This window comes from Sinohyriopsis cumingii, chromosome 15 (assembly GCF_028554795.1).
Source record: "Sinohyriopsis cumingii isolate HCF-2022 chromosome 15, ASM2855479v2, whole genome shotgun sequence".
Taxonomy (NCBI): domain Eukaryota; kingdom Metazoa; phylum Mollusca; class Bivalvia; order Unionida; family Unionidae; genus Sinohyriopsis; species Sinohyriopsis cumingii.
This window is the reverse complement of record NC_142975.1, coordinates 37,988,767-38,011,211: the sequence shown is the minus strand read 5'-3', so window position 1 is coordinate 38,011,211 and position 22,445 is coordinate 37,988,767. Positions and strand designations below refer to the sequence as shown.

General features: G+C 36.2%; 1 protein-coding gene across 1 annotated transcript; it reads left to right on the top strand.

The window, feature by feature from the left end:
* The first annotated feature begins 1,567 nt into the window (after positions 1-1,567).
* On the top strand, positions 1,568-17,209 carry LOC149781632 (uncharacterized). The gene is made up of 3 exons (XM_089934768.1): positions 1,568-1,699; positions 13,266-13,413; positions 16,508-17,209. Exons 1-3 carry the CDS (start codon positions 1,630-1,632, stop codon positions 16,782-16,784), a joined length of 495 nt encoding a protein of 164 aa, XP_089790894.1. The 5' UTR covers positions 1,568-1,629; the 3' UTR covers positions 16,785-17,209.
* Positions 17,210-22,445: the final 5,236 nt, after the last annotated feature.

The following is a 22,445-nucleotide window of genomic DNA, read 5'->3' as shown; positions in this document are numbered from 1 at the left end:
CATCAAACTAGGTTTGATGAAGAACTTCGTGAAAGCCATTGACCGGACTTTGCCAGCATTCCGATACCTGCATGAAAAATTCCCTCGACTCAGCGAAGCAAAGATTAAAGAGGGAGTTTTTGTGGGTCCTCAGATTCGAGAGCTTTTCAAAGATGACCGGTTCAACAACTTGCTGGAAGGTGACGCGAAACAAGCATGGAATGCTTTTCGCCTAGTTTCTACAAACTTCCTCGGAAATGTTAGGGCAGAAAACTATAAGGAACTAGTAGAAGACATGTTGATGAAGTATAAGAAACTTGGCTGCAATATGTCTCTAAAGATTCACTTCCTTCATTCCCATTTGGATTTCTTTCCTAGCAACTGTGGTATTGTTAGTGATGAACACGGCGAACGTTTTCATCAAGATATCGCAACAATGGAACAAAGATACCAGGGAAAATGGTCCACTACAATGCTGGCTGACTACTGCTGGACACTCCTCAGAGATGCTCCCGAACAGCTGTACAAGAGACAGGCGAAGAAATCTAAGATGTAGTCAATGACTTGATTTTTTATAGGTAGGCTATTACAGTTGACCTTTTACTATTGGAATGCATTTCGTTATGTAAACGTTAATTTCTTGCAGATTACAAAAAAACTAGAGCCAATTTTGCAATTTGACTGTCATATTCGTGTTCAGCACATAAAAATTGATAAGAATTGACTAATTTTATTTCAGTAACATGACTTTTGTAAAAATTTGTTGTCCAGTGTAGACAGACAGACAGAGAACATGCGTTTACTTTGATACGAAATATATACAGCTAGATCACCTTATTGTATCAGTTCCATGATAAGGGTTGGTGCTAGATTTGATGCTTGTGGTATCACACATTCTTTACACATTGCATATTAGGTTGCTAGTGTGGCTGTTATATATATATATATATATATATATATATATATATATATATATATATATATATATATATATATATATATATATATATATATTGTGACGTAAGCATCACAGTGGTCATGTGTGATATCACCGTCTAATATGTGTTTTTGTACATTAAATACTGTTATTGTTGCTGTTGTCTTTATTTTGTTTTGTTATGTTATTGTATATTTGTATCTGATTCCTGCACAATATTTACCGACAAGAATTATCTATCCATGATCATTTACACATACATATTCGCGAGGTACCAACATTGCACTGGGCACACACACACACGCACACGCTGGTACGCACGCACGCACACTAACACACACATACATACATACATACATGCATACATTATATATATATATATATATATATATATATATATATATATATATATATATATATATATATATATATATATATATATATATATATATATATATATATATATATATATATATAGGTCAGTAGAAAGTTCGAATTTAACGTAACAAAATTGCAAATTAGACGATATAATCTTTTCAGCTGGGAACCGGATATGATGGTGAACAAAAATAGTTAAATGCCTTAATTGATTGTTCCAATTAAAAAGTGACTCATTACGATTTTAAGGCAATTCTATGTCCAACAGGATCCGCCATCGTTTGTTCGAATGCTTACAACGAACACCGGATGACTGTCCCGAAGCAGAATTCACGATGGCATCAAATGGTTTTGACCGAAACTCTATGGAAAAAGCCACCAACATCCTGTGTCTCGAAGTGGACCGTAAGATTTATTGTTAGCAGTAATATAGGAAATATGATATGTATTGTATTTGTTGGTTCATTGTATTTATTCTTATACAGGGCCACCTCCCATGACTTTTTGGTGTCAAGGAAATTGTAAAGCATATCAAACAATATAGGATGGGTCAGGGTTCAGAGGTGTTAGCTGCTTCTCCATTCTGCATCTAAATTTTATAATGAAATTCGGTTCTGTAACCAATGTCAGTAAGATGTTTTCTTTACACATGTTTGAGAGTGAAATGTCAGGTCCAAGAAATGTAATTTGTTTCGATGTACTTGACTTAAAATTTTGATGTTGCAGTAACTGATCATATATTCAGGTTTTTATTCAGTTTTTAATATATGGTCGAGATATTTTATGCAAAAAGAACCAGATCATTTTTTTAAAAATTATTCTTGCAAATTCATTCAGCAACTAAGACCTTGTACACTATTTATAGTAAAATGTTAGCTTTATGTTTTGTCGCCTAGTAAAGTGCGTAGCATATGGTTTATATTTTATACTGTGGTAGGTACAGATGATGCAATGCCATCAAGCTTTAAAGTCATGTATCCTGGACCATTATATGTATCTGTCTTGTCTCCCTGCTCACTTCATTCTAACCCTGCCGTACCAATTTTATTGTTGCACTCATTGATGATGGTATCAAGTGTTTACTCATCACTTACGAAATTTCGCAACGTTGGAGATATATATTACCTAAGTCTTTGCGACTCAGCTTTTATTCAACTTGATTACCTGATCTTTAGAAACTATTTGTAAACCCATTATCAATATTCTTCTCTTTTCCTTTTTCAGTGTCTGTGCAGATAATCTCGCTGATTATTAGTTTTATTGCTCTTAGCACTTGCCGTATAATTGGTTGTTTTTACTTTCTACCATTTCCATCACTATCTTCCCTGTCTCTTGTGGTATTGCTTACCTCTGATTTTTTGGAGGTGATTACTGTATAGGTCAAGAGGAAGAATTAATCACGTTCACGTTCCTAATTAACAAATCTCATGTTTTCGTCAGCTCTCAGCTCTGATACAATTTATATTATGTCCCATCAGCTACCTCTCATCTTCCCTTTTAGACGCATAATGCTCTTCGCCAACGATGAAGCGTTGTACTATAGTCCTTCTGCTCATAAATTATTCCCCTCTCCTGGTCAATGGAATCGTCATGGTCTATGTAATCCTCAGGATGGCCTCTTCATTAGTTCGCCACCATTAATTTCTCTTTCTGGATCTTTCTTCACCCTTAGAAGATATTTACATGATCTTACCCACAAGGGGCACAAGTGGTCTAAAGCGCTCACCGTTACGGATCACTGTCTTCTCACCTCTGTCTGCGTGGGTTCGAGTCTCACGCTCGCCTAACGTGGGGACGTGAGAAAGCCTGCAAGTAGCTTCTCGTGGGCGTTGGTTCTTTTCGGGTTTTCCCTGGGTCTTCCTCCACCATTTATACTGGCAGCCATCTTGTGCTAAAACAATGTCGTTAAACCCAACAACTACAACAATCTTACCTTCATTATCATCGCTGATGTCGACCTCGATATCTTTGGTTATTTGCATTCTAGACCTTCGGCTCCCTTTCAAGTGTTGATGCTGCAGAATGATTATTGTTTTATATTAATGTTAGCGTCCCACGTTACAAGCATATGTAAAATGCTTTGTAGGATTTGCAAAGTAGCTTTATAATAATAATAATAATAATAATAATAATGAGGACTTTGTATAGCGCCTAATCTTTAGAAGTTCTAAGCGCTTTACAACATTAGACAACACCTATAAGATAAAAAAGAAACATAATGATGATATGAATACAAAAACAAACACTATGACATTATAAAACATTAAAAAAACATGCTGAGAATTATAAGGTAGGAAACATTATTAGGTCTTTAAGTTTGCTTTTGCAGTCGAAATAAGTGAGTTTTGAGAGCCCTCTTGAATGTGATCACTGTGTCTTTGTGTCTAAGTTCAGTGGGCAATTCATTCCACATTGCTGGGCCCCGGTATGCAAAAGAACGCTGTCCATATGACTTTGTTTTCATAGTGGGAATAATGAGTATACAATTGTCAGAAGAGGAGCGTAAGTATCTTGCTGGTGTATACACATGGGTGAGGTCGGACAGGTATGTTGGACTAGAGTCCGACAGTGAAACGTAGCACAGGGAACAAATTTTGTTTTGATTCTGGATCGAATGGATAGCCAGTGTAGGGTCCAGAGCAGCGGGGAGGTGTGCTCTGATCGTGGTGCTCTAAGTATGATACGAGCAGCTGTGTTTTGAACGTTTTGAAGTTTCTGGAGCAGATATTGAGATGAACCAGACATAATTGAATTACAATAGTCCAGTCTTGAAAGTACTAATGAACACACAAGTGATTTAGTGGCATCAACTGAAAGATATTTGCAAATTAAGCTGATGCGTCTCAGCTCCAGATATGCAGTCTTGCATATGTTCATGACATGTTGGTGCAATGTGAGAGTACTGTCCAGAGTAGCACTTAGGTTTCGTACTGATTGTGTGCATTTAATGTTGATGTTGCTGATATTTATTGTTTGAGGTAAAGGATGTGAATGAGAAAGTCTTTGTGTTGTGATCAGAATGGCCTCAGTTTTATCATCATTCATCTGCAGCTTGTTACATGTCATCCATGATTTCACATCAGAAATGCACCTCTCTACACCTTGGATGGTAGCATCAACTTCAGTTGGGTGGCTAGATTTGTATATTTGGGTGTCATCAGAATACAATTGGTGAGACACTGGATGATGATCTATGACACTTGAGAGCGACTGAGTGTACAGAATGAAGAGAACAGGTCCAAGAACAGACCCCTGTGGAACACCACAACATAGATCAACTGAGCTGGAGTAAATTCCATTTGCAGTTACAATTTGTGTCCTATTGACCATATAGGACTTGAACCACAGTATGGCTGTATCATGAATGCCAAATACATGCTGGAGACGGTGAAGTAGTATATCACGGTCTATTGTGTCAAATGCTGCAGACAAATCAACGAGGGTGGGGACTGTTATCGTTCCGCTATCCAACGTAGAGAGAATGTCATTAACTACTTTTAGAAGAGAAGTTTCAGTACTGTGGCAGGGCGATATGCAGATTGCACATTGCTAAAACGACTGTTTGAATTTAGATGAGATACAAGCTGGGACAGAACATCCTTTTGTAAGATTTTAGATATGAATGGGAGATTAGAAACTGGGTGGTAGTTCTTTAAATCGTTATGGTCTAGTGTTGGTGTCTTCAGCAAAGGCTTTACAATGGCAGTTTTGAAAAATGATGGGAATTCCCCGGATGAGAGAGAGGTATTAATAACATCAGTTAGTGAAGGAAATACTGGATCTAAGCACTGTAGCAGCAGTGGTGTTGGAATTGAATCAAGTTCACATGTCGTTGGTGCACTCTTCATCAGGATTGTACGCACGTTATGTGTCAGCCAGTTGCCAATTGCAACATCAAGTTTAAGAAAAACTAAGAGCCGATTAGACAAGAATACTAGATGGGGTAAATAGTTCCTATTGCAGTGTTTTTGGAACGCTAGATAAGTTTCACATAAGATCGCTTAAAGTAAAATATGCTTTGAATCAGCTGGTCTTCTACAGTTGCGTTAGCGTTGCCGGTTTAATTTTCAAGCTGCATATATATATATATATATATATATATATATATATATATATATATATATATATATATATATATATATATATATATATAAAACAAAGGATGATCAGTTCTGTCTGATCCATCCTTGTGATGCCTCAAAGACAGACAGTGAATCTTGTATATACATTGTTTATCTGGCTAATGCGATAATCATCGCTGCATTGTCAACGTTGTCGAGAAATACTTCGATTTACTTTCCATCTGAGAAATAATGTATGCTGTTAAACTGCGCCATGATGCGGTTATAGACAAATGCATTCCTAGTATCGGCTTAGTTTTGAATTACCATTGTCACCAGTTGCAAGTATAACAAACAAATGTGTCATACACTTGTAATTCTGATTTTCATGACCTGAGATCTCTAATCGATTACGAATAACATTGACAATTTGGATGCCGCAAACTAAGATCAAATGTGATATCGAGTGCATCTTTGAATTGTTCCATTCTTTGTGTATTATCGGTTTCGTCTTGTACCCTTTTCCATTTTAATTCGCTTCTCACTGCTAGATTTTGAGCAATCGACAGGAGATCTCCCTGAAACACATTCGGGGAGAATACTAACAATATGTAATCCTGAGAATGATCATGAAACTTAGCTACCGCTGATGGCATTACATGTACGATTGACCTGCATCTATGCTGTGATCCTGATAATGTCTAGCGAGATATTTCATACCGTGAGTAAAAGTATTATGTCTGCGGCAATCTCATTTAATATGTGTGGGCCACCCTAGAAATGTTGTCAACCTCATTCTGTAGAGCTTCGACCAAGCTGACAGAGCTGAGTGTGTTTCTAGTGTTCACGTATGAAATTTTAGAGTCTTTTCCGGTTACAGAAAAACTTAACGTAACACATGAAGTGAATCAAAAGTCATCATTGGTATTATATATAGATCATCAATGTTATTAATGAGTTTATTTATGTAGACCGTTTGTTCGAATAAGGACAGTTCATTCCCTTCGTTCTGATAGATTTATTTGCTAACCTTGGGTAGGTATTAAAATCCGGAACTAAGACTTCTATGTAGTATTTATGTTTAAAACTTTTTTTATATAATCCTTGTGACAGAAATACAAAAGTAGATGTAGATATATATCCTATAAGTGCTGTATACTGGAGAGAGTTTTGCATCTACTCTACCATATGACTTCTAATAAACTGCATTCAGAAAATGGATAGGACAGGATTAGTAATGCGCGCCATTATGCAATGCACCTGTTGTCATGGTGAACACGTACACTATCACTCATTCCACTGATACATGCAATACAAGACGATCTCCAAAAAACGTATACTTAACTGTCAAGATATGATGGCTCGACAAGTGTACAGCAGGTATAACCTGTATGCATTGACACTGGCTACATATATTAACGCGGAATTTGTCTCTGCGTCTATGGTGTTGTCTATAAACAACCGCTGATAAATCGACGACGACGAGACCTCATTGATTACTTCAGGCGTGTTGTTGTTTGCGCGAACTAACCCAACGAGTGTTTTCAGTCGATACAAAAGATCGTGGGAGAAATACGGTCCACCAAGGCCTACTACTTTCTTGGGTGATTTTTCTCTGCGTTTTTTTTTCAGCTTATATTCGTCCCTAGCAATTTGTTCTACCCGTTAGGGTTCAGATGTACGTTTGCGCATAAGCCTAACTAGTTTGGGTGAGGTTCGTGAAAGCCTCTTGTTTCTTATAGGCTGGCGTCGTATATATATTCGGTTTCAGGTTAGGATAATGCTCCAAGATCTGGTTTTGGTTTGTGAGATGGTCATGGTGGAAGTTCGACTTCGATTTCATCTGATGGCTTTAGTTGATATTTACGTGGACGTGATTGCCACTTGAGCATTCACTCTTGTATTAGCTGCATACAATCTTCCAACAATGAGTTTCCTTGCTCAAAGTCAACAGTTTGAAATATATCATGTATTTTAGTATACATGTCCACGGCTAGCGAGAGGCTTGTGAATACCCAGTAATCTCACTGAATACACAATGGGGTCACATATTATCCATGGTTGCAACATTTCATGTCGTTGCTGCTTTTAACACACGTTCGCGTCAGTTGGGAGTAGGTCTCATAAAAGCATGACGTACATGATTTTAAAAATCTACTGGTGACCTCGTTCATTAAATACGTGCTTCTGTATTATTACCATTGAGTAGTTCAAGGTTAGCTGTGGCCTTGTAAGATTCTTATGTTCCACTTTGACGTCTGTTGCGCTTCCCGACCACACCAACGTGGTGTCAAATTTCATCGATATCTTCTTTTATACCTGTAGTCGTCTCAAGCAAAAGTCTAATTTTATCCGCGGTTACTTGTGTGGTTTCAAAGCTAAATTAACTTGCTCCGCGGTATCAAGTACAGACTTTAGCAATAGAGCAAACTTTTTAACAAAAATCCTGTTGTGAGATCTATCTCAACGTAAGCATATTTTTCACACGTTTGCGACTGAGCTATACCATATCGAATATGTTCGCGATACCGTCACGAATGTGTTCGAAATCGGTTTTGCGGCATCTCTCGGCATAGACTGCTATAATATCATTATGGATTTTGGCATCGTATGTTAATCATGGTTGCTACATTGCTTCGTTTGGATCCGCACATTACGTTTTTCGGGAAAAAGTCTCCAGTCAGGTAGATTGTGTCGGGTCCTGTGTGACCCGCTAAGACATATTCGGAAACTCCTCCCATGAATGATCGACAGCTCACCAGGTCCAAAGAATGTTTGCAAAATTATTCGCGTTAGCACCACGAACTAGCATGACATGTTTCAGTTGTCCAATTATTTTAGACACGTGTACGTATTTTTCGATCACATATATCGCATCTGTATTTTCATGGCGGTCCCGGGTAAATTATTCTCGCAGAGTTGTTGTACCTCTCAAGCAGAACATCGTAGTACGCAACACGATTCGGGTCAAGATGGCAGGGTCTCATTAATTGTGGATAAGAGCTCGGCGATTCTGATAGATACTTTGGTACATAATAACATGGTTGATCATCTGATGATGAAATCGCGTAGATCCGATCTCATGATTAAATTCAACAACAATGGGATTTTTCCCGATCCGGAGAGGCCATTGATCAGTGCGAGTTTGGAAACATCTCACTATGCTTGGATGGTCAAGGCCTTGCATTTGCGGAGACGTCAGTGACGATAAAATTGACGATTGTCTTTCGCGTCGATGCCAATGTTCTATAATTCAATCGTTCTTATTGTTTCTGATGCATAGTACTGCAAATCCATTTCAAGTTCAAACACTTGATGGTAAAGAGGGAATTGCAGGAAAGTACGTCCGATGTTTATCTATGTCGGATCTTCCAGGACCTACGATGGACGCAATCACGGGTCTAAGAAACATTTGGCGGTGATATAGCTGTCGCGTTAACACAACTACAGGGGTATCGTGTAGTAAATCCATTGGCGTAAAGCATATAGCTGAATACAATTCTTTCGGATCTGAGACACGGTTTGATTTACGACTGTGTGATAACAGTCCAGCCGCCGCAGAATAATAAGCTCGTACAAAACATCAAATGATATTCGTCGGCGTCAACGTTCCGACGTGGATCTCATGCATGACTTTAATGCAGTTAAACCTAGAATCAGAAAGTAAATTGCCAGGTGAATGAAGGATGTACTTGCGGGTTTAAGTTCTTAAGATCCACTCATAGTCGCGTTAATTATTGGAGGTAAAACCGTAATCGAACAAATATAACTTTTAATCTGACCGATATACTACAGACACGCCGCGAAAATCAGTAAGTTACATTTCGGCGTCCGCTGTCCCGCTGACGACCGAGCTGCAAACCCGCCAAGCAGAGCATATGTGTGAGAGGATACAAAAGTAACGCCAGGATTATTTATCTGATCTACTCATGCCCGTACGCGTTAGTAGTGATTACATCAGGGAAAAGCGATCGCTTAGTAGCCAGCGGGGACACACTTACCTTCGTGCATCGAGATACACCCATCCGATGTTTCTTTCACCCTAGCAGTCCGCACACTTTTTATGATGGTGATCTATTTTCACAACCACATCTGGGACTCCCTTCGCCTTCTTGGTATTTTTTTTGAACTTCCACCTCCACTGATGCAATCACAATCGAATGTATTCTGGGGCGCATTCAAAAGCATTCCTTATGAGGTTCTCAGCGCATGCGTTTTTAATTTGACCACGACTAAATAGTGAATGGTCTTTCTGGTACGAACTGTGTCAGGCTCGTTTAACAGTGATGCCTTGCCCATATTCGTGTAGTAATCGGTGGTAATGTGCATCAGCAATATAACTGTATCCGTGTACAGCTCGACATCGTCGCCATTCCGTGGTTTGATATTTTCATACTAGAACTCGTATATTAATAATATTGATAAGGCCAGCAAGGAAGTGCCAACGTATATGGATTTCATCAGATTCAGTTTTGACTTCCGTGACTCGAATACAAGGTTATGAATCAGAATATTGAGTTTATATAGTTTAATATCGCGCACAACTTCCAGGTGGATTCTCTTCTTTATGTTCTCCATGGTTTTTCTGAGCTCAGCATTGTTCATAAGTATAAAACGTATCTTATGAAACTCGTTCGAAGAAACCGTGCGTATTTACATATTCATTTGGATGCATTCAGCCATCGAAGAACGATGGCGAGAACAAAACACACGATGAATTTGCAGCACACAGTGTCTTTGGCAAGATTGCTACAAGCTTGATACATGATTTAAACTTGCCTCTGAATTGATACTCGATCGCACAATTATAAGGGAATATCCACTCGCGGGACACTAATAGCTCTTCCAGATTCAGTGGTTAATAACGGTTGGTGTTCAGCTGCTAGTCTGGATACTCCAAGACAAATTGAAAGAGATCTCCATAGTCGCTCTTGGTGTCGTCCATGCTTTCGTACGTCTATGTGCTTGCGGTCGATCCATGTAAACATACCTTTAGGCAAAGGTTCCATCATTACCCAGTCATGCAGGTTATTTAATTTCAGGTATAATATGTTGCAGGTTGGGTCGACCGGGTCCTATTCACTTTTTAGTGTGCTATCTCTCGTGAGCATATCGGTTGCTTGACATCGATTAAAGTTTCATGGCGTTGACGAAGACAAGAAGCAAGGCGCATACTCGTTAGTGGAAATGCCTTATCGGAACAAAGACGAATAGAAGTAGATACGTCTAGCCAAACTTGTCCTATTTGCTCATATACTCGTATTGGTAAATTCTTTTTGCGTAAGCAAGTTGAACGTTTCGGATTTATTAGAGGAACAACCGTATCGGCGAGTAAGTGTAATGTGATCCGTCGCAAGACTGTTGACGAGTTTGTCGAGGTTAGATTTAGAAACTATAGCGAGTCACCAAACTGAAACTGATCCAACTGAATGACACGTACCGATGCGTTCGATGCCATTAGGAATCATTGCATTATCATTTCTGATAGGATTATCGTAACCCCGTGGGCTTTTAAGCACTATTTGAATTTTGTATTGTTGGGGCATATTAGCATCTGCAGGTTGCACACGCTGCGATCTGTTCTTCTGTGCTTTGAAACTTTTAACTTTCCAAAAAAGATATGCAAATGCAGCAATGATGAGTGGCTTATTATTAGACAGGATCATGTCATCATTGTGCCGAAACTTCGAGTTATGTAATGAACACGTCATCCAAATTCTGGCCACGGTACAGCATTGGCAGTTCAGTTAAATCCATCAACGGCAAAAATATTTGAGTGCTTGTACATCTCAGAAACGTTTTGTAGAATTCATTGTGACGAAACTTCGAATCCTGTAATATGCACCTCAACCAAATTCTGGTCATCGGACAGCATTGGCAGTTCAGTCGCTGCATCGCATCAAACAACAGTATAGCAAAATCCGAATGAGGCTTGTTCAGCAACTTATATATTCTTGAACCTCTTCGTCTTCGACGCAAACGGTCATGCGAGCAATACTTACCAGCTTGGCCCGCGGCAGAAACCTTAATATATGACGCGAAGTATGTCGACTTTTCTCATGTCATTTGCCGTCCTTGTTCCACGTTCTTGAGTTGATTGCTGAAGATGATTCACAGCCAGCACACTTGCATATAAAGGGAAAAAATTGTCCAACCTAAAAATAATTGTAGTATTGATGTTACTTTACCAGAATCAGAAACCTCAGTCGCTTCAACCCTGGACATAATTTCCTTGATTTCATTGTATTTTTGCTCATTTTTGTGGCCAGGATGATAGCTTCCTCCCTTCGCCGGCGCATACAATAATACTCTTGCACGGATATGCATGGTCGGCAAAGATGATTGCGCGAATTTACTCCGATACCACATTTAAGGTATGGTCGAGCACCAGGGTCAACACATAAAGCAAGTAAATGCGATTTACAATATGCATGTTGACATGTTCGGCGCAAAGTTCACTCTGCCACTTTTCCAAGGCATACACTTTTCCAAAGCATACCCTTTGCATTGATTGCGCCGCAGTGCTATTTAACTTTCTATATACAAAGTTATTTAATTATTGTTTTCAACTTCGTTTTATCTACTCATATGCGCACATTAGTATATGGAAGATGACTTTAAAAATCATATCTGAGAAAACTACTTTCGGATCCCATTGTGTTACGGAAATTCGAAAATGTAAATTAGGGTTTTGTAATTAAACATGCTTGTTCATTAGGGGATCATTATCAAATTGATTTGTAAACCTGGATTAAATTTCCATCAAGTATGTAATGGGCCCAAATAAGCTCAAACGATCTATCACTGAGTATTCCAAAACTCGGGCACGGCTAGACTTGTCTGAATCCATCAACGTCAAAAATCTTGGAGTGCTTGTACATATCAGATTTGTTCTTTGCTTTAACAGACATAGAAATGGCTTCAGAAAATCTCTCCAATTTACTAGGCTGTTCCAATTCCAAGGCGTTCTTCGCATACCTGATGAAAGCTGGAAGTAGATGCCATTAATATATCAATGTCAAATGTGTTGTTTCTTAATGTATTTGTCACTGGTCAGTTAAATGTCGTCACATCAGTGACTTGTTTTTTTCTTGCACAGTATTATGCGATGAGTTTTCGCGCTTCCTGTTAATGTTTTGCTGAGTCTCCGTCGCTCTTGTTCTAAAACGATCACTAATTCAATTAATTTGTCGAGAAGCTCTAATTAAGTATTTGAAAAATCATACATATTTGGGCCTCTTCAGCAAACTGGTGTAACTGATTTAGGCGAAATAGTGATTAAATACTTCATGTGACAGTACAATCACCATTATATCTTTGATTATAACATATATAATATTCTCACACAAAGGGAAATAGTCTCCGCTCGGATTGTACTTGTCGATTAGCATTTCTTTGAAATTATAAGCACACTAATACCTTAAGCTGTTACACACTAATTTGCTTACAGTCAATTTAAGTGTTTTGTTTTGTAACCCCATATGAGCATTTATCGTACCTAACAACATACTGGAAGGCTCAGATTGGTTTCATACAAGATTACGTATTAAAGAATTGTGCTTGGCTCGTAATCATAATCGACAGCAACCGTACATCGTCAGATTTGACTTATTTTACATTTACAACCGACAGGAGCTGAAAGTTTTCCGAATTATTTAAGAAAAATATTTCACGTAAATGTGATTCGAAACTGAACATTCTCGACGTGAGTTTTCTGTGGTAATGAATTAGGTCGCGAAGAACTCCTAATATATGAGAAAACAGGGTGGTTAGAGAAACTCGAGGGACTAATAACTTTTCTTTATTTTCTTTTTTTTTACTACCTCAGTAACTCTTAAACACAACAACAAATGTTGAGTCAATATTAACATATAACGTGCAATATATTTTTGCAAATATTTATTTTATAGTATATATCAAAGGCCTGACTTGTTTTCGAAACACCACTGTACAGAATATATCTTGTCCGGAACGTACTCCTGGCCAAGGTACAAACCTGCTAGATAAGCAACATCAGATGCCAATGACTGAAGAAACTGGCTTCCAGAAACTCTGCATGTAGGTACAAAAGGACTAAAACCGTAAATGACATCACCTTCATCAAATGAATTATATAAAAAATTTGCAATAGAAATAGTTTAATTTTTTCTTCGTTCTAGTTGTTTACTTGTTCTGTCATCTTGCAAATCATTATTTCGAATTGCCAGCTGAAAACAATTTTACCAACAATGTAGAAGAATAAGGAATAGCGCTTTTCAGAAGGATGTAAAGAAAAAAAACTCGGATGTAACTCGTAGAAATTTAGATCAGTAATACAAAACCAATTTAGTTCACATTGCATAATATGGTTGGAGAAGGAGACAGTACCATTCCCAACACTGTTGACCGTTCTGAAGCAACATGTATCATGAAATCTGCCTTAGGCGAATCGCCAAACGCATCGCATTTATGTGTATTCACACAAGTTTCATCAGAGGTTATTTTTCGACTGGACAGAAATCTTTGAGTGATGTTACGATTAGATAGAGGCTGCAATCGCTTGGATAGAATGGGGCGATATGCAGATGTACACAACTGTTTTAAACCTTTTATCAGTCCACTCTGCGTGAGCTAGGAAGTATATGACGATGGTTTGATATAACATTCAAGCAAGTGCAATGTTTCTAGTTTTAAAATTGAAATAACTGCAATATTTCTGGTTTTATATATCTGAAAACTGGTATGTATGATTAATATGTACTAGAGGGAATCGTGAATGAGAACCATATATCATGCCACAGGGTGTAAACACTTAGTCCTATAATATTGCCTGGACACTGTTATTGTATTAAAACTCACGTGCAGTATAGCTTTATAAGGAATGTGAATGTTAACGCATTCATATAGCAGCATCTGATTCCAGTCAGCATGTATATCCGGGTTTTGTTGTTATACTTAGGCTTATTCTTTTCCTGGGTCGCACCAAACAACAACAACAATAACAACAACAAATGGACAAAAACTCAATTAAACAAAAAGTGCACCTCTCATCTTGTCGCCCAGTAAAAGAAGAAATAAAATCAACATACCAGGTCGGCGCCTTCATTAGGGAAACTTTTAATTTCATTTTGAAAATTCGAAGGTTTCATGAATTTTAAATTTTATAAAAGAAGAGGAATCAGATAGAAATAGTTTTTGTTGTTGGTATAAACAATTGCCGAATTCGTTAGATGTATTGAAGCCCTCACCTTTCGAGCTTGGGCTTCAACGGTCCCATTGACATTCTGTAAACCAAAATAAACATATATTTACACATACAAGATTCCTATGTATATTGACGTTCCATCTCTATGATAATATAATGTGTTAGTGGGCATAAACAGATATGTTACTCAAGATAAAACACAAACAGTTTATTGTACAAAACATCAAAGAGAAGAAGAAACGTTTCAGTTACATTGTATATACGATGTCTATTAAGGAACAGTATTGGAAAAAATGTAAATTATCTGACATTAATATTAACAGGTTCTACTTAATTACTTATCCTTAACCCAATCCCACCCACCCACCCACCAGACTTAATAACTGGGTCAAACTATAAAACTATTGCGATTCCAATATTACAACCATATAAAACTTGCTGGTCACGAAAAACAATGTATATGTGCAATATACCATAGGTCGTGCATTATACCATCGGTTCGGTTTTACTCCATAGGACAAAGACTCAAAATTGGTGGAACAGATTTTGATAGAGTGGGTAGGGACGGCTAGAAAAAGGAAACGCATTGGTATGTGTTTAACAAACACATCATTCTAGTTATAAATATATGCCGATTACAAACAAGAACGGAGCCAGCTATCAGTAAAAACTTACATGGGGGTGGGGTGGGGGTGGGCAATCGAAATCGTATTAACGAGAACTTCGTTTGTACATCAGTAACCAAATATTGACTTATAATCCACCAAGGTCTTATTTAATCAAGCTCTTACACAACTTCAAGGGATCTACACCAAGAGTAATGTTGATCTCCCAGTAAGACGCGAGTCTGAAATACAAGAGCGGGCCCCGCACACACCGAACTCCTCAAATGGAGTGTGCACTCAAAAAATAAAAAATGTCGTTAGTTCGTTTATTTTAAGCTAACAAAACTTGAGTTGGAGTGTGCACTCATTTACAAGTGTTTGTGAATATGATCATGGCCAGATTTCCGATATAGTTATCAAGCGACCAAGGTACAAACAACCATTACTAACTAACAAAACACGATCATTATTTAATGTTCTATGCACTGTGTGTTAATATCAGTGTCTGCTATTAAATACATTGATATTATGCCTAAGATACTACAATTAATTACATGTATATTATGTCTAAGATACTACAATTAACTACATTGATATTATGTTTAAGATACTACAATTAAATACATTGATATTATGTCTAAGATACTACAATTAACTACATTGATATTATGTTTAAGATACTACAATTAAATACACTGATATTATGTTTAAGATACTACAATTAACTACATTGATATTATGTTTAAGATACTACAATTAAATACACTGATATTATGTTTAAGATACTACAATTAAATACACTGATATTATGTCTAAGATACTACAATTAACTACATTGATATTATGTTTAAGATACTACAATTAAATACATTGATATTATGTCTATAATACTACAATTAACTACATTGATATTATGTTTAAGATACTACAATTAACTACATGGATATTATGTCTATGATACTACAATTAACTACATGGATATTATGTCTATGATACTACAATTAACTACATTGATATTATGTCTAAGATACTACAATTAACTACATTGATATTATGTCTAAGATACTACAATTAACTACATTGATATTATGTTTAAGATACTACAATTAAATGCATGGATATTATGTCTAAGATACTACAATTAACTACATGGATATTATGTCTATGATACTAATATTAACCACGTGGATAGTATGTCTATGATACTAAGTCATCCTCGGTTCAATAGTGTACATTTCTCACCGATTCCGGTTCATGTTCGCTTTAGAACATTTTTTCCAAATTACATTCATAATATGAAGTTACAATAATAATGACTGGTGCATCATAAAAAGTAGATCAAACGTATACTTTTGCATTGCAGGAAACATATCCAAAATTTAGAATGTCATCTGCGACTGTGGAGGGACCAATGCGACCACCCGAATTCCGTTAAATTGAAGAACGAGATTGAATGCTCTCTTCTACCCGCCAGATGCCTTAGAGAATCATTCATCCAAACGAGGCTTCAGGATACATGCGCAATGAAAAATTTCGCACGTGAACTTAAAAGTTGCGCGACATCATCAATACTAACGTCGGGAAATATCATATTCGTGGTACATTCGACACTAGTGTTGCTCTTGGGAAGAAAATTATAATTAAAGAAAAGAACTTGCAGAAACACTTTTGAACAGCCTTTAGGCGAAAATCGAAGCAAGTGAAAAACACAGACATGATAAAATATTTTGGTCATTATATATGTAATGATAAGATGTAGACATATATCAGTTGGAGAAAAATGATATTGCATAGGTTGTGGTAGTAACTTTTATCGCCACAGTCGCGATATCACTTTTGGAATTACTATTCCCATTTAGGAAGTATATATGCCCTTATGTATGCTATTCAGACCGGTATTATCATATTTAGGCAGAGTATATATTTTCTTCTTCTTTTCCTTCTCTGTCTTCTCTTCCTTCCTCTCCCTTTATTAAAATATGGCAAGTCTGTTGACCCTCTAGTATACACTTATGGAGTCAATAAGAAGGTACTATCAAGAATGAATAAAAGGAACCCAAAGTGACATAAAGTTGTTTTCAGGTCTTACATTTTTATAATTAGTTTTCCATATGAATCATGCAAGTTGTAAGTGGCTACACGTACATTAACTGTTATTGTGGCTACACGTACACGACCTGTAGCTGTGTCTACAAGTACACGACCTGTAGCTGTGGCTACATGTACACGAGCTGTTGCTGTGGCTACACTTACACAACCTGTTGCTGTTCGATACGTGTCACCCATACAGTATCGTATGCCCATTTCATCAACGACATACCATACACATCCTGGAAGGAAGAAAAAGAACACAAAACAAACAAACTCTTGATTACATAGCCTAATAAAACTGTTTAACGATCTTACATCACAATCATATCAAGGTCTGCAAACTATTGAGAAATCGGGCATTGATTAGTCTAGACTGAAAACTATTTAGAAATCAGGCATTAATTAGTGTAGACTGCAAACTGTTGAGAAATCATGCATTGATTAGTGTAGACTGCAAACTGTTGAGACATCAGGCCATGATCAGAGCAAAATTGCAAATTGTTGAGAAATCAGGCATTGATTAGTGTAGACTGCAAAGTATTGAGATATCAGGCATTGATTAGTGTAGACTGCAAACGACTGAGGTATCAGGCATTGATTAAGGTAAACTGCAAACGTTTGAAAAATCGGGCATTAATTAATGTAGAGTGAAAACAATTGAGAAATCATGGAAATTAATTAATTTAGACTGCAAACTATTGAGAAATCGGGCATTAATTGAAAAATCATGCATTGATTAGTGTAGACTGCAAACTGTTGAGACATCATGCATTGATTAGAATAAAATTGCAAACTGTTGAGAAATCAGGCATTGCTTAGTGTAGACTGCAAACTATTGAGAAGTCAGGCAATTATTAGTATAGACTGAAAGCTATTGAGAAATCCAGCAATGATTAGTGTATAATAGTTTGAGAAATCCGGCAATGATTAGTGCAGACTGAAAACGATTAAGAAATCAGGTTTTGACTGCAAACTATTAAACAATCAGACTTTGATTACTGTAGATTGCAAACGTTTGAACAACCGGGCATTAATTAGTATAGACTGAAAACTATTGAGAAATCAGGCATTGATTACTGTAGACTGCAAACTGTTGAGAAATCAGGAATTGATTAGTGAAGACTGAAAACTACTGAGAAATCAGGCATTAATTATCTGTAGACTGCAAACGTTTGAAAAATCGGGCATTAATTAATGCAAAGTGAAAACAATTGAGAAATCATGGACATTAATTAGTACAAACTGCAAACTATTGAGAAATCAGGTATTGATTACTGTAGACTGCAAACTGTTGAGAAATCAGGTATTGATTAGTATAGACTGAAAACTATTGAGAAAACAGGCAATGATTAGTGTAGGCTGCAAACTATTGAGAAATCAGGCAATGATTAGTGTAGACTGCATACTATTTAGAAATCAAGCATTGATTAGTGTAGACTAAAAACTATTGAGAAATCTGGCATTGATTAGTGTAGACTGAAAACTATTGAGAAAACAAGCATTGATTAGTGTAGACTATAAACTATTGAGAAATCATGCATTGATTAGTGTAGACTGAAATGTATTAAGAAATCAGGCATTGATTAGTGTAGACTGAAAATTAGTGAGAAATCAGGTATTGATGAGTGCAGACTGCAAACTGTTGAAAAATCAGGCATTTATAAGTGTAAACTGCAAACTATTGAGATATCATGCGTTGATTAGTGCAGACTGAAAGCTAGTGAGATCTCAGGCATTGATTAGTGCAGACTGAATACTAGTGAGAAATCAGGCATTGATTAGTGTCGACAGAAAACTATTGCGAAATCAAGCATTGATTAGTGTATACTGAAAACTATTGAGAAATCAATCATTGATTAGTGTAGACTCCAACTTACTGAGAAATCAGGCATTGATTAGTGTAGACGGCAAACTATTGAGAAATCAGGCAATGATTACTGTACACTGAAAACTATTGAGAAATTAGGCATTGATTAGTGTAAACTGCAAACTATCGAGATATCATGCATTGATTAGTGCAGACTGAAAACTAGTGAGAAATCAGGCATTAATTGGTGTAGACGGAAAACTATTGAGAAATCAAGCATTGATTAGTGAATACTGAAAACTATTGAGAAATCAATCATTGATTAGTGTAGACCCCAACTTACTGAGAAATCAGGCATTGATTAGTGTAGACTCCAACTTACTGAGAAATCAGGCATTAATTAATGTAGACTGCAAACAGAAATGAAGTTACAATCGAAATTTGGTCACAGCTTCTACTGATAATTAAAATCTGTTGTTTCATTAGATACGCTCTGAAGTATGTTGACCCGTTATGTTATATATCTACAGTGTCCCAACCCGACAAGGTCCACATTATCAATCCGCTCATAAACTGTGTGAACGAAAATAAACATCTATTTATTTTCGTAGGAAAACATTCATTAATTTGACAAAATCTGCCATCTGAACAATTATATGTACGATTTAAGTTTGTTGAAGATCGATATCCTAAAATATTTATTTAAACTTTTCTAACTTCATTTTCTCGATTTAATAATGCAGTCATTAATCGGATTTGCACAGAACAGAGAAACCAATTCATACAAATCGAAGGTTTTTGCCTTATAAATAGATAAGAAAAATAAAATATACAGTTTGTTTGAGTACATATAAGGAACTATTTCACTCATGAAGGGAGACATTTTGTGTTGTCTTAGCCATTCATGACAGTACAAGGTGTCCATTTCTCTCGTGAGATATTTCCTTATAGCTACCCTTGACAATAATAGGTTTGTACTCGTGAGTTATTTCATTATAGCTACTCGTGACAATTGATTTTTTTCCCCCGCGAGATATTTCCTTATATCTACTCTTGACAATAAAATGGTCACACTTGTAAGTTATTTCATTATAGTTACTCGTGACCATAAAATATTTTCACTTCACCCGTGAAATATTGCCTTATATCTATCTACTCGTGACAATAAAATGTTTTCATTTCACTCGTGCAAAATTGCCTTCTATCTACTCCTGACAATAAAATGTTTTCACTTCACTCGTTAAATATTGCTTTATATCTACTCTTGACAATAAAATGTTTTCACTTCACATGTGAAATATTGCCTTACATATATCTACTCGTGACAATAAAATGGTTACATTTGGAAGTTATTTCATTATAGCTGTTCGTGACCATAAAATGTTTTCACTTCACTCGTGAAATATTACCTTGTATCAACTTGTGACTATAAAATATTTTCACGTCACTCGTGCAATATTGCCTTATATATACTTGTGATAGTAAAATGTTTCACTTCACTAGTGAATAATTTCCTTATATCTACTCGTGACAATAAAATGTTTTCACTTCACTCGTGAAATATTGCCTTATATATACTCTTGACAATAAAATGGTTACATTTGTGAGTTATTTCGTTAAAGCTATTCGTGACCATAAAATGTTTTCACTTCACTCGTGAAATATTGTTTTATATCTACTCTTGACAATAAAACGTATTCCCTTCATTAGTGAAATACTGCCTTATATCTACTTTTGACAAAAAATGTTTTAACTTCACTCGTGAAATATTGTCGTATGTCTACTCGTGACAAGAAAACGCTTTCACTTCACTCGTGAAATACTGCCTGATATATCTACTCGTGACAATAAAACGTATTCGCTTTACTCGTGAAATACTGCCTTTTATCTACTTTTGACAAAAAATGCTTTAACTTCACTCGTGAAATATTGCCGTATGTCTACTCGTGACAATAAAACGTTTTCACTGCACTCGTGAACTATTGCCTTATATCAACTCGTGACAACAAAATGTTTTCACTTGACTAGTGAATAATTTCCTTATATCTACTCGTGACAATAAAACGTTTTCACTTCACTCGTGAAATATTGCCTTATATCTACTCGTGACAATGAAACGTTTACACGTCACTCGTGCAATAATGCCTTATATCTACTTGTGACAGTAAAACGTTTTCACTTCACTCATTAAATATTGCATTACATCTACTCTTGACAATAAAATGGCTACATTTGTGAGTTATTTCATTATAGCTATTTGTAACAATAAAATGTTTTCACTTCACTCGTGAAATATTGCATTCTCATATATCTACTCGTGACAATAAAACGATTTCACTTCACTCGTGAAATTTTGCCTTATATCAACTCGTGACAATAAAATGTTTTCACTTCACTCGCGAAATATTGTCTTATATCTACTAGTGAAATACGTTTTCAATTGACTCATTAAATATTGCATTACATCTAATCTTGACAACAAAATGGTTATATTTGTGAGTTATTTCATTATAGCTATTCGTGACAATAAAATGTTTTCACTTCAGTTGTGAAATGTTGCCTTATATCTACTCATGACAATAAAACGTTTTCACTTCACTCGTGAAATATTGCCTTATATCTACTTGTGACAGTAAAACGTTTTCACTTCACTCATTAAATATTGCCTTATATCTACTCTTGACAATAAAATGGCTACATTTGTGAGTTATTTCATTATAGCTATTTGTGACAATAAAATGTTTTCACTTCACTCCTGAAATATTGCCTGACATCAATTCGGGACAATAAAGTGTTTTCACTTCACTCGTGAAATATTGTCTTATATCTACTCGTGAAATACGTTTTCAATTCACTCGTGAAATATTGCCTTATATATCTGCTAGTGACAATAAAACGTTTTCACTTCACTCGTGAAATACTGCCTTATATCTACTTGTGACAAAAAAAAATGTTTTCACTTCACTCGTGAAATATTGCCTTATATCGAATCTTGACAATAAAATGGTTACATTTGTTAGTTATTTCATTATAGTTATTCGTGACCATAAAATGTTTTCACTTATCTCGTGAAATATTGCGTTATATCAACTCGTAACAATAAAATGTTTTTACTTGACTAGTGAATAATTTCCTTATATCTACTCGTGACAATAAAACGTTTTCACTTCACTCGTGAAATATTGCCGTATGTCTACTAGTGACAATAAAACTTTTTCACTTCACTCGTGAAATATTTCCTGATATCAACTCGTGACAATAAAGTGTTTTCACTTCACTCGTGAAATATTGTCTTATAGATCTACTCGTGAAATACGTTTTCAATTCACTCGTGAAATATTGCCTTGTTAAATATCTACTCGTGACAATAAAACGTTTTCACTTCACTCATGAAATATTGCCT

Bases quoted from the DNA above. Each gene is read 5' to 3' on its own strand.
- LOC149781632 (XM_089934768.1), top strand. From the start codon at position 1,630: ATGGCATCAAATGGTTTTGACCGAAACTCTATGGAAAAAGCCACCAAC. The intron at 1,700-13,265 runs GTAAGATTTATT...TTTATTTTATAG, and splicing joins CCTGTGTCTCGAAGTGGACC to TATATATCAAAGGCCTGACT. The intron at 13,414-16,507 runs GTAGGTACAAAA...TTTGCATTGCAG, and splicing joins GGCTTCCAGAAACTCTGCAT to GAAACATATCCAAAATTTAG.